Here is a 13,425-nt window from a genome sequence, read left to right on the forward strand (position 1 = left end):
ATATTACCATCTTTAAGAGTTTCTCACATTTGTTATGGTTCACACAGTCAAAGGCTTTAGCATAATCAATGAAACAGAAGTAGATGTTTTTCTGGAATTCCCTTGCTTTCCCTTTGATTCAGTGAATGTTGGCAACTTGATCTCTGATTCCTCTGCCTTTTCTAAACCCAGTTTGTGCATCTGGAAGTTCTCCATTCACAAACTGCTGAAGCCTAGCTTGAAGAATTTTGAGCATAACCTTATTAGTAGGTGAAATGAGCACCACTGTATGGTATTTGAACCTTCTTCAGTACTGCCCCTAGTTTGAAAAAAAAAAAAAAACCAGCAGGTTGTAATTCTGCCCATCCCCAGAGTAGGGCAGCATTGCACCACTTAATAACAGGCAACCTGCCCCTTCTGGAAGCTTAAAACTACTGATTTTGATCATCCTACTGATAACCTTTAACTTTGGGATCCAAATTATTCCCTCCCTTTTTCCATCCCAAGGACATATTTTTTATTTCTATTAAGAGTGACTAAAGCCATGTACCTAGAGTGAGAAAGGAGAGGAAAGCCCTCAAAAACAAGTGCGCGGGGACACTAGAGCCTAAGACGGTGATAGCGAGTTCACCCTCCTGCCACTGAGCCCATCAGGAAGAAAGCTGCAGTGTGTCTCTGTGTGTGAGGCAGCAGCATCTAAAATTATTTGAGGGAGATTCCTAAAAGATGAGCTAGTGCTCAAAAATGTGCACCCCGGGGGTGTGCAAACGTTGGCCCCGTCGAGCCCCCTGATGCCCAGGGACGGCCCCACCAGGTGTGGGGAGGCCGCCCTCGCACGTAGGACACTCATTCAGGTTGCTCTGGAGCCACTGTCTTCGTCGGCCCAGTAAAAAGCAGCCGTATGATTTTCGCCTCCTGTTTTAAAGCTGTGTTGTATCTTTTGTGTAATGAGGTTAGAATCCAGGTGCCATCCCAGATTGGATGGAAGGCACAGATGGCTTCAAGAGCTGGCAGCCCCAAACATCCATGTCTGCCTCCCTCCGTCCCGCTGTCTGTCTGTCTGTTCATTTGTATTTTTTCACCCACCATCCGTGTTTTGAGCATGTTTAAAGGGCCTGTCGTCCATTGAAACAGTGCTAAGCACTGAGACAGATGAAAGGACAAGACAACAGTCTTTGTCATGACGGGGGTAGGGCGGCGGTAGACGGGTGTTTATGTTGTAATCAGTACACAGCCTGGGTGTGCTCTTCATGGCCGAGCGTGCTGGACATGGCAGGACCCGAAGGAGAGTCCAGAGCTGCGTGCAGGGGACAGGGACGCCCACCAGAGAAGCGGGTGCCTGCACTCAGTGATGAAGGCCGGGTCCGGGTTACCCCAGGGACTCAGGCCGAGATGGGTATTCCTGCTGAGTCCTAGGGAGCGTGGCCGGTTCTGGGGACAGCCAGGTGTCCCTGGGACCTTTCTGAGGACCAGGGGCATTTAGGTGTGGAGGGAGAGGCCCAGAGGGCAGACGGGCTGGCGGCAGAGAGCTGCACACTCGGTCTGTGGGCAGAGGCCCTTGAGTTTCCTGAGGAAAATGCAGATCTGGTGTCTTGGGCATCCAAACCCCAACCTGCCCTGGATACAGTTCATGTGGCCCAAGGACACCAGGTTCCTCGCAGTTCTGTGCCTGTGTTCCTGAGAAATGGGGATCACAGACACCATTGCTCCCCCTTAAAGGTGCTTCTGGGTTAAAAGGCAGCCTGAGATCCAAGTGCACTGTATTTTCAGATCATTTTTCATATCACTCACATTGTCTGGGAATCTTCCTGGGACGTGGTACAGAAGGATGTCGTTCTGCCAGTGGTGACATTGCTGGTGGAATGTCTGCGAGGTAGAAGGAAGGCAGTTTTGTGACTCAAAGAGCTTATTATTAAGATAGCTTTTGGAGCCAGAACAATGGGGTGACTATTTTTCTGCATGTACGTCTTCCAAATTTACACGGTCCCATGGTGGACAGGCCCTGTGACACTGAGTAACTTGACTAATTTCCATTTAATGTTAATTATATTGGGTGTTTTACACCTTGGCAGATACCCTCCACACACACACACCCCTCACCAAACTCACATGTGCACACACACATACATACACATGCTCATAACAGGATTTTAAAGCACAGAGACCAGGGGTCCTTTTCTTCTAGCTGCCCTTTACCTCATTTTCAGTCATCCCTGTTGTTCCACTCCATCCCTCTGAGTCCACTGGAGAATTTCCTTTAAACAGCGTCTGTGCACACAGCTGCTGTGACGGGCTGCACCGTGTACAAATCAGGGCCCTGTCCAGAGGCCTTCTTTCTCTGTACCAGGGTTCATCTGTATTAGCCTCGCATGTGAAATGAGCTTCTGTTAATTAACAAAGCCAGCACCCTGTGCCTCCATCACTAGAGCTGGGTTTGTGCTCTGCTTGGCCTCTTTGAGGTTATTGGGTCTTTGAGTTATTTGTTTGATCACTAAAGTCGTGTCCACCTTCTTGCAGCCCCGTGGACTGCAGCACGCCAGGCTTCCTTGTCCTTCACTGTCTCCTGGAGTTTGCTCAGATCCATGTCCCTTGAGTTGATGAGGCTATCTATTGGGTCTTTGAGCCTCTAAAAAGCCACTCCATGTAAGTGAGCTTGAAGCCCCCGAGGGTGCTTATGTTGATAGATGAGCTGTGCTGGGAGTGATGTTGGCAGAGAATGTCAATCTGTCTCCTCACTCAAATGTTCCTTCCTGCGCTTTATAAGAGTGAGATATGGACAGGTGCTCTCAGCAGAGGTCTCCACAAATTGACTGTAGAGTAGCTCTTTCTTACGTGCTTCAAAACTGCACAGCAGTTTCAAATCTGAAATAATTTCAGTTCAAGGGTCAAACCTCTGCTTGTCCTCTTAAGAGAAAATGTCTTCAGTTCACTATTCAGCCGGTAAGGGCGTGACTAACACTGCTTTTTAAAAAAAAAAAAAAGTACTATAAATTAATTATAATCTACCCATATAAAGTACTGAATAGATGCTGAAAATGAAATAAATTTGGGAAATTCCCTGCTGGTCCAGTGGTTGGACTTGGTGCTTTCACTGGCAGGGCCTGGGTTCAATCCCTGGTTGAGGAACTAAGATCCTGCGTGCCAGGCTGTGCAACCAAAAGAAAAAAGGAAGTAGATCTGTGTGGACTAACAGTCACTGCCTCATCAGAGGGCAGTAGGCCTGGGAAGACAGGGGGAGAGGGGTTTGAATTTGAACAAAAACGGTATAGTCATGTATAATTTGCATGATTATCAAAAATATTAAAAAGAATTTAAGCAGGCACTGTATGAAAGTTAAGGAATGGATTATCTTCATGAATAACACCCCAGCGTAGAGCTCTCGGTATCACCCTGCACTTTTCATTACTCCGGGCTCAGCATGACTGACGTCTGTGCGTGCCTGTGTGTTCACTCGCTTCAGTCGTGTCTGACTCCTTCCAACCCTATGGGCTCTAGCCTGCCAGGCTCCTCTGGGATTCTCCAGGCAAGAACACTGGAGTGGGTTGCCAGGCCCTCTTCCAGGGGATCTCCCCGACCCAGGGGTCAAACCTGGATCTCCTGCATTTCAGGCGGATTCTTTACCGCTGAGCCACCAGGGAAACCCACCTGACCTTTGTACATACCTTTAAAATTTACAAGTAGTTTCATGCAGTTGTTTCATTTAATCCTCCCAACAACCCTTTGAGGCAGGTTTCTGTAATCCCTGTTTTACCAATGAGCAGACTGATGCTCAGAGTAAAGAAGTGACTTGCCTTGGCTCATTGAGAAGCAGCACAGAGATTCCAATCCAGGACTTCCAGCTGTGAGGCCTGGTGCTCGTGGCACTTCACCATGTTGGAAAGCTCCACTGATTTGACCTAGTTTTCTTAGCGTTTATGTGTAAGGAGCCATTTGTGCAAGTTGAGCTGACAAGCGGTCAGCCAGTTTTCACAAAGAGCAGTTCTCTGTCTGGACTCGTCAGCTGGTAAGGTTTGTCCCGCTCTCTCTGGATGCTTCCAGTCCCTGCCCCACCAGTTTTCTTCTCCTGTTTTCTTTCCTCAGAGAGCCTTTTCATAAACTGCTGGCCCAAGGCCTTATCAAGGGGCAGACATTCCGCCTACCGTCTGGACAGTATCTACGGCGAGAGGAAGTAGATCTCACAGGTAAGAATGGCCCATCTGGTTGTTCTTGGAGCCAAGGAAGGAGGAACAGAAATCCGCGCAAAAGCGGGTTTCACTCAAGGACATAGGACCTTCGCCCAAACCCAGCTGCAGGGAGGGGCCGAGTATAGGAAGCCTCGGCCGCTGCTGTCTCCTCTATCGCTCTCCAGCCTCTAGTTCCACTTCCTGCTCCGCTACGTTCTCCTTCCCCTGCCAGGCTTGGATCCCACTCTCCCTAGTTTCAGCGTGCAGAGTGACCTTGGGCAGATGCAAGGCCACCTCCTGCCTCACCTCCTTGGGACCCCCAGCTCCAGTGCCCAACAGCGCCAACCCCGGTTCCAGTGCCCAACAGCGCCAACCCTGGCTCCAGCGTCCTCTCTCAGTTCCAATGCAGAGAAGGAGACTTAACCTTGTCAGGTGTCCTTCCTGGTCCCAGCTGCTGGAGCTTGGCTGCAAGGCCACCTCATCCACACACGGCCAGGGAAGGCCTCCTCCGTGAGCACCATCTGGACGGAGAGTGTGGAGCGGGGAGGAGAGAAGGAACGGCTCCACAGCAGGACCCACGTGTAACGTGAGCCCAGCGAGCTAACCCCACATGTGGACCCCGCTTTTGGGGGAGCTCGCCTTCTGGTGACTTCACACAGATGGGGACCTCCCTCCAGGCGAAATGACCTCAAACATGCTCTGCTGCCCTGAGACCCTGGCAGGTCAGCTGCCAGCTGCCAGAGGAGGCCCCAAATCCATAAAGAAGAAAGCAGTATGCGAGTCCTCCTTATCCTTTTTTTCTGTCCTTTTTGTATATGTGATTTACGTTTTAAAAAGAGGGCATTGCTTTGTCTTGTTTTGTGACTGCGAAAAAGCTGGCAAGTGTACTACCTGTTGATGAAAGGCAGATTTGTGGTGGGAGGTGGGCCTCATTTAATTGAAAACCAAAACATGGTTACATGTCTAAAGGGAGAGAACACGTCACACTAAGTGAATTAGTGGGATTCTTCAAGTGGACACGTTGAATGGCTCCCTCAGTGTTTCCGGATTGGATACGCTGTGATAGAACCGGCTCGGCGTCCCCTCCTACCAACGCGTCCTTTTGGTGTGCAGGTTCCGATCCTGTTCACGCAAACACGGGGGAGAAGCTTGAGGTGAGCTGGGAGAAGATGAGCAAATCCAAGCACAACGGCGTGGAGCCCGAGGACGTGGTGGAGCAGTACGGCATCGACACCGTCCGGCTCTACATCCTCTTCGCCGCCCCTCCGGAGAAGGATATCTTGTGGGATGTGAAGAGTAAGTCAGCCTCTCCTCCCAGCCTGCCGCCTCCGTGACCCGCCTCCGCGCCCAGGGAGTCCAGGGAAGGGCCCAGGGGTCCTACCTGTGGAGCAGGTAGCAGTTTGCCCGACATCCTGTGCCATTCCTGGGCCAGCGTGGTCAGACGTAATGAGCCCAGACCACCGAGAGCGCGAGCTGTGGCTGCAGACCCCCGGTCCCCACTGCAGCCCTGCTGACCCCGCCCCCAGGGTGGGGCTGGGAGCCTGCCTTCAGCATAGACTGGCTGTTCTCCGTCAGCTTCTGTGTGGATCCCACTTTGGGAACATGTCCTTGAGCCAAGCTGGTTTTTGTGGTACGCCTGGGCCCACTGCAGTCCACAGAGGCCAGTCCCCTCTTGGTGTAACCTGAAAGGTTTTTTCCTGGAATGGTGTTATTGCCATTTACCAGGCCAGAGAACCCCACGTGGGGCCTGTCCCTGACGTTACCTGTGACCTCTGCAGTCACCCACAGCAGCCTGCAGAGCCCCATGGTCGGGGTGTTGTTTAGATCTAAAACTGGGTTAGCAAGATCCTTTGGAGGAGGAAATGGCAACCCACACCAGTATTCTTGCCTGGAGAATCTCATGGAGAGGGGAGCCTGGCGGGCTGCCGTCCACGGGGTCGCAAAGGGTCACACACGACTGACCGACTGAGCATGCGCGCATGCTGGAATACGTGAAACAGGAAGCTGGCGAGGACCGGGCTTGTGTTAAAATCCTCAGGCTGCGTAGCAGTGTGGCTCTGAATGCAGCCTGGGGGCCAGCGCTGCCTCTGTGTACTGCCTGCCCACGTGAGAGGTCAGCCTGCACCGTGTAACTCAGCCCTGTCTCCACGCACACTGCTGGTTCCGAGGACGTTTTCATCACAGCACAGCAGGCTTTCTTAACCAAGGAGGCGATGCCCTCCTGCACATCCTGGCCCAAACTTCTAAGCTCCTTTTGGGCTGGTGACAGTTGCTGGGAACCCTTTGAGTAAGCCCCGACGTCCTGTGCTCAGAATATCTGGGGGCCTAAGAAGAAATGACTGAGTCAGTCCTGCTCTGAGTTCCAGGCACTGGCAGCCAGGGAGGACCCTTCTCCCTGCCCTCGGGGAGATCCCGTGAAGCATCTCCTCCTTCACAGGCGCTCTGTCGCTTAGGTGTGACCAGACCAGACATCCTCACGTGTCTCTCTCTTTCCCTCTCTTTCACTAATGTCACACGCAGCCGACGCGCTCCCCGGGGTGCTGAGATGGCAGCAGCGTCTGTGGTCCTTGGTGACTCGATTTATCGAGGCCAGGACGTCTGGGAAGGCGCCCAGGCCTCAGCTGTTGAGCGACAAGGAGAAAGCCGAGGCCAGGAGGCTGTGGGAGTACAAGAACTCGGTCATCTCTCAGGTCAGAACCCTTCCCGGGACACTGGCTGATTCTGTGACTGAGCTCTCATGGTCTGTGTGGCCTGCCTGCCCTGGGGGGTGGGCACACTGGGTCTTCCTCCTGTCTCATTACGGTGGCCCCACTTCCCTTGAGTATTGGATCCTGTGGCTTCCGGTGTTTCCCCACGGAGGAGCAACGGTGCACGCGCCCTAAGGGCAAGGCGCGCTCTTGGGAAACAGCTCCCTCTAGTGATGATCTGAGGAGCCTGCCCGCTTTCCATGTTTCCATGTTTAACTCATCCTGGGGCTTCCCTGGTGGGATTCTTTACTCAGACAGTAAAGAATCTGCCTGCAATGCAGGAGACCCAGGTTCGATCCCTGGGTCAGGAAGAGCCCCTGAAGAAGGGAATGGCTACCCACTCCAGTATTCTTGCCTGAAGAATCCCATGAACAGAGAAGCCTGGTGGCTATAGTCCATGGGGTTGCAAAGAGTTGGACACGACCGAGCAATTAACACTTTCATTTTCAGATAGAGAATCAAATTTAATGTCATACCGATGACACACTATATATATTGTAAAAACAGAAATAGAATTTTAGTGTTGAAAGGGGTTGAAAAGACTGTTCATTACTGTCCTCATCTTTAGCCTCCTCATCGCTTCTGTGGGCAGAACTGAGGCACAGAACGGTTAAATGCCCTGTGAAGGTCACACAGCCCGTGAGGAACCGAGCAGAGAGTTCCCTGATACTCAGCATAGTGGAGACTTTTCCACTCAAACTTTGTTACACAGTATTTGTGTAAGTTATTGTGGAATGAATTTTGCAAATAAATTAATGGCTTATCTTCTTAGAGAATAGCATATTATTGTCCAAATCATTTTTAAAGATTCTTCATTGATAACATCCCTGTAAATTTTTTCATCTGAAAGTCTGCTGTAATACCATGACATTCACCTTTTTAAGAACTTTGTGGAAAAATGTCATATGTCTTTGAAAGAAAGCACTTAGGAAGTCTGAAGCCACTTTTGAATGGGTACCAGATACCCCAAATTCTCCTTAGACTGAATGTTTTCTGTTTTTTAAGATGTGCTGATTCAAACTTAGAAAGTCAGCCGAGGTCACTTCTCTGGACTCCGGTAACTGAGGACACTGAAGGAGCTGAGCTTTTCCTCTGGTTTGTGTGGACTGCAGTGGACTGCAGTGGCCCCGGATCCAGCATGGTCCCATTTAGTGACACTTCTTCAGCTTTATTTCCATCCTCTCTACCATGCTGTAGAGAAATAGAGCTCATGGAATTGACTTCAGTCATCTGAGTGCTGCCTGAATGATTGTCTGCGTATCGCATATTTTCTCTTTGAATTTGGCAAATTCTTCTCTTCTGTCAGATAATAGAATTAGGTTATTTCAACAAGCTGGAAACTCTTGACATCTTAAGGATGTGTTCGTTTTCTTTATCCTTACCCATGGTCAAAATTGAAAAGCATGCCAATAAGAAAAAGCTGACAAGTAGTATTTGTGTTCTTGTGTTGACTCTATTGGAGAAGGCGATGGCACCCCACTCCAGTACTCTTGCCTGGAAAATCCCATGGATGGAGGAGCCTGGTGGGCTGCAGTCCATGGGGTCACTAAGAGTCGGACGTGACTGAGCGACTTCACTTTCACTTTTCACTTTCATGCATTGGAGAAGGAAATGGCAACCCACTCCAGTGTTCTTGCCTGGAGAATCCCAGGGACAGGGGAGCCTGATGGGCTGCTGTCTATGGGGTCGCACAGAGTCGGACACAACTGAAGTGACTTAACAGTTGACTCTATATTTGAAAATGTAAGCCTCACCTTATCCCCATATACCAGTAATCTTCACTGTGAATTAAGGTCATGCGACTGTGGGGCAGTGCCCTCCTTTATCCCATCTCCTGTTTGCTGTTTGCTCATCAGGTGGGTCCCGCCTCCGTTTCAGGTAATGATCCGTGTTTTCTTCGGCACCTGCTGTGGGAACCAACCCTGTCGCAGCTGTAGAGGAAGAGGAGCAGTCTTGAGTGGCAGAAACAACATTGACTTTGACTTTAAAATTCTTTGTGCTGATAAAACATTATAGTGACTACTTGAGATAGTGAAAACAGTTATAAGTATCTTTTATGACATGCATTTAGTTCCACATTTTTTGGATAATTCAGTTTGTGTGTGTGTGTGTGTGTGGAAGCTTAACAGAACTTTGAACAAAGTGAATGATTATACTTTTACCAATAGGTGACTGCCCATTTCACAGAGGACTTCTCGCTGAACTCTGCGATTTCTCAGCTGATGGGACTCAGCAGTGCCCTCTCGGTAAGTGGCCAGTCTGTGCCCATTTGCTCCTGGCCAAGGGGGTTGTGGCTTTCAGTCACGTGGTGAGGTGGCCTGCCGCTCCCAGAGGGCAGAGACCATGCCTTTCTGGACGTTTTATTTCCAAAGTTTGGTGTGCAGCAGGTGAACAGGTGTGACTAGGTTAACCGATCAGCCTCACCTCAGGAAGACGCTGAGTGTTTGCAAGAACTGGCAAAGAATAGGCGGACCCCTGAGATCCTTGCGAGGGGCAGGAGGACCCCGTCCTGGGAGTTTCACAGTGCAGAACCTTTGAGCGAGTCTCTGCACTTCCTGCTGGTCCCGCACGATGGTTAGGAATCAGGACTGACCTGCATTCTAATCTAGGCTCCATCTCTCGCTTGACTGTGTGTCCAGGCCCAGGTGGCTCTCCCTCTGTCATAGTCCTTAGCTGCTTCATCTGTCAAATGGGCTAACAATACTGCGCTCAAAGGGTGGGAAGACCTAAACCAGGTAGCGTAAGCTCAAGGACGTGGTTAAATGCTCAGTCAACAGTGATATATCTGCTCGGGGCTTTCCTGGCGGTCCAGTGGTTAGGGCCCCGTGCTTCCACTGCAGAGGGCCTCACTCATATCAGGTTCAGTCCCTCATAAGGAAACTAAGATCCTGCAAGTTGTGTGGCGCAGCCAAAAAAAAATAAAATGGAACAATAATACAACTGCTGTTGCTGCCCCAGCTGTTTTTAATACTGTGATTCACCGGGGAAAGTTCTTTGCCTAGAACAAAAGTGATGTGAAGAGAGTCTCTTCCCGCCTGCTTGTCTCTGGACTTCAAGGACCTCCATGGCCTCTCTTACCCAGGCTCATCTTGCGTGCCTCGGTGTGTTACACTGCTGTTCTCTTCTCTCCCCCAGCAAGCTTCGCAGAGAGTTGCTCTCCACAGCCCCGAGTTCGAGGATGCTCTGTGTGCCTTGATGGTGATGGCCGCCCCCATGGCCCCTCACATAACCTCAGAGCTCTGGGCAGGTAGGTGGCGGAGGCCTCACTTGACCTGTTACTACCGACCAGCGTGTGCTTCAGCCACGTGTTGAGCCTGATTTGGGACTCGTGTCCTCAGCCGTGGGGCCCGGTGTGTGGCATTGGCCCTGGGGACCTCTCCGTGGAAATGCGAGCGAAGTGAGAGGGGGCAGTGCAGGAGGACTTGATGGCTGTGCTGGGCCCGGTTCTCCAGACCCTGTGTTCAGAGGTTCCCTCTGACTTCTGAGGATGTTTTAAAGGCGCTTGCAGGAGACAGCAGCCTAGGGATGCTGTGCTTACATCATGCTTTTATCTGGGAGTTTCTGAGAAGTAGTATTCATTTCTTTTTCATAGTTATTTTAGCTCTTCTCACCTGTTTATTCTTCTCAGTAGAACTCAAGTATAATTTTGTTAAGTTCTCCCAAAATCTCCTTGAGATATTTGACTGAGATTTTCTTAAGCCTGGAAGTAACCTGGGAAAGCCTCACGTCTTTACCACATCTAAGCTTCCATCCCAGAACACGGTCTGTCTCTCCATTTATTCAAGATTTCCCTCACCCCCCAGTCAAGTTTTGTAGTTTTCTTCATATGGATCCCACACATTTCTTGAGATTATTTTCAAATACTTCATCTCGCCATCAGTTCAGTTCAGTTGCTCAGTCAGGTTCAACTATTTGCAACCCCATGAATGGCAGCACGCTAGGCCTCCCTGTCCATCACCAACTCCCGGAGCTTGCTCAAACTCATGTCCATTGAGTCAGTGATGCCATCCAACCATCTTATCCTCTGTCATCCCCTTCTCCTCCTGCCTTCAGTCTTTCCCAACATCTTGCCATAGCTGATTTTATTTTTTTTATTCTAGCTGGAATCTTTTCTCTCTCTTATAATTTTTGACTGTAATACCTGGCATATGATTTCAGTAATTATTTACTTACTTGTAACCAGATTCAAAAGCAGAGACATTACTTTGCCGACTAAGGTCCATCTAGTCAAGGCTATGGTTTTTCCTGTGGTCATGTATGGATGTGAGAGTTGGGCTGTGAAGAAGGCTGAGTGCTGAAGAATTGATGCTTTTGAACTGTGGTGTTGGAGAAGACTCTTAAGAGTCCCTTGGACTCCAAGGAGATCCAACCAGTCCATTCTGAAGGAGATCAACCCTGGGATTTCCTTGGAAGGAATGATGCTAAAGCTGAAGCTCCAGTACTTTGGCCATCTCATGTGAAGAGTTGACTCATTGGAAAAGACTCTGATGCTGGGAGGGCTTGGGAGCAGGAGGAGAAGGGGACGACAGAGGATGAGATGGCTGGATAGCATCACGGACTTGATGGATGTGAGTCTGAGTGAACTCCGGGAGTTGGTGATGATGGACAGGGAGGCCTGGCGTGCTGCAATTCATGGGGTCGCAAAGAGTCAGACACAACTGAGCGACTGAATTGAACCAGATTCCCTATCAATCACTCTTCCTTCATTTAGGGGTAGAATCCTCTTGGATTTTCTAGGAGTCTGTGACCAACAAATAAGCCTAAATTTTCTCCTTTCTAACGGTTATGCTCTTGTGTCTGTTTACTTTCTTTAATATACTGCTTAGAAAACCACGTGTGATGTTAAAGAATACTGGTGGCAGCCAGTCTTCTCTCATTTCCAGATTTCAGCGGAACATGTTTCCCTGTGAGGCTTGCTGCTGGCTGCTGGTTAGGGTAGATATTCCCTGTCATGCTAAGGAAGCAGCCCTCTAGCCTTGTTTACCAGAACTCGCCTTAGGAAAGGGAGGTAGATTTTACTTAACGTCCATTCTTCAGTTGAGGTTTTGTAGCCTTTGCTTTTAATTTTCCCCTTTGCCCTGATGATATGACTTATGTCCAATTAATGGATTGCCTAATAGGCTATTGAGGGATTAATTTACCTTGACCACGGGGTAGTAAACCTTTAACGTTCTGTAAATTCTATCTGCTAGTGTTTTATTTAGAATTTTGCAATTATTCTCCTAGGAGAAACCAGCTTTTCCTCAGTGTGCCTCATCAGGTTTGGAAATGAGGGTTTCACTGCCTTCACCAAGTGAATTGAGTTGCTTCTGTGCTTTGGAACACACCACACAGGACAAGAACATCCACCCGTTCTTTGCTGAATAGACAGAATGCCGCAAAGGGAGGGTGGTATTAGGCCCTGCCAGGCTGCTGCCAAATTACATTAGCTTGTACACCCTTTCATTATCTCCATAGGCAGGAAAGACGCCTCTTTCATTTAGAGTTGGTGATCACATTAAGTCTTTCAAGTGGCACACTGTTAATTCTTTCCTACTCTTCTCTTCTTATAAAACAAAGCTTATCTAATTTGTAATAAACGTGTTCACTCTCACCCTGGAATGTACACATCTCTCCCTCTTATCATCATTTCAGTCCCGTATTATCTGTCTGCCTCCTTCATTCATTTCTCCCAGGAGGGACTGATGTAAATGGGGTTTTCAGAAACGCCCTCCTTGCGTGCCCCTCCAGTCTCTGTTTTAGGGCCAGGATTGGGAGGGTGGCAGGAGGGCCTGCTGTCTCCAGGGTCCTGTCCCCTCCTGGCAGGTCTTTCCAGAGGTGTACACTGCGGTGGTACCCTGTTAGTGTGTTTTTCGGTTGTGTGGCAGGCTCTCCTGAAGGACACACACTAAAGCCGTGTGATAGAAACTAGCCCGTTTCAAATTTGGCTCCATGTTTTTCCCCACATAGGACACCAGTGGGTTTTGTGAGTTGTGTTATAAGGAGAAGTGGGTCTAGATTGAACCTGAGTTTTCCTAACTGGTCTCGTTCAGTTATTCCGTGAACATTCATTGAGCGTGTATTTTGTGCCGGACCCTGTTCTAGACATTGGTGGGAAAGCTGGGGAGGGCATTCCGAGCTGCGGGCATTGCAGTCTGTGTTCATTCCCTTGAAAGGCCATCCCTCGAGCATTTAAAGAAGCAGTGGCTCTGCACGTGAGTGTGCGAGTGTGTGGCTCCGAATGGGAAGCGGGGCCGTGACGCAGTCAGGTGAGGAGTCCCACGCCCAGGCCCGGCACCCTGGCCATTAGCTCGAGGGTCTTTGTCCGGTGCCTTCTGCAGACGGTGGGGACCTGACCGCTTCCGGCCTCTCCCAGCGTCCGGCAAGGGCCAGTGTTACAGGAGTGAGTCCTCTGCAAGCAGAAGCACCGTGTTGTGAGGGGACATGATTGCCGTCGTCCACACTGTCAGTCTCTCTTCTCTCAAGGTTCAGGACTTTATTCTAAATAAGCATAGCTTTCAGGACTTCCCTGTGGTCTAGTGGGTAAGACTCCACAC

At 49.8% G+C, this 13,425-nt stretch overlaps 1 protein-coding gene across 1 annotated transcript in view; it reads left to right on the top strand.

Moving 5' to 3' along the window:
- Window positions 1-13,425, top strand: part of LARS2 (leucyl-tRNA synthetase 2, mitochondrial) — a 146,330-nt gene that overhangs the window by 119,011 nt on the left and 13,894 nt on the right. Inside the window, exons 15-19 of the mRNA XM_040246784.1 lie at window positions 4,060-4,160; window positions 5,256-5,438; window positions 6,663-6,832; window positions 9,058-9,135; window positions 10,025-10,136. Of these exons, the coding sequence (XP_040102718.1) occupies window positions 4,060-4,160; window positions 5,256-5,438; window positions 6,663-6,832; window positions 9,058-9,135; window positions 10,025-10,136 (644 nt within the window). The remainder of the gene's footprint in view (window positions 1-4,059; window positions 4,161-5,255; window positions 5,439-6,662; window positions 6,833-9,057; window positions 9,136-10,024; window positions 10,137-13,425) is intronic.

Source organism: Oryx dammah, unplaced genomic scaffold, assembly GCF_014754425.2.
Source record: "Oryx dammah isolate SB20612 unplaced genomic scaffold, SCBI_Odam_1.1 HiC_scaffold_9, whole genome shotgun sequence".
NCBI lineage: Eukaryota > Metazoa > Chordata > Mammalia > Artiodactyla > Bovidae > Oryx > Oryx dammah.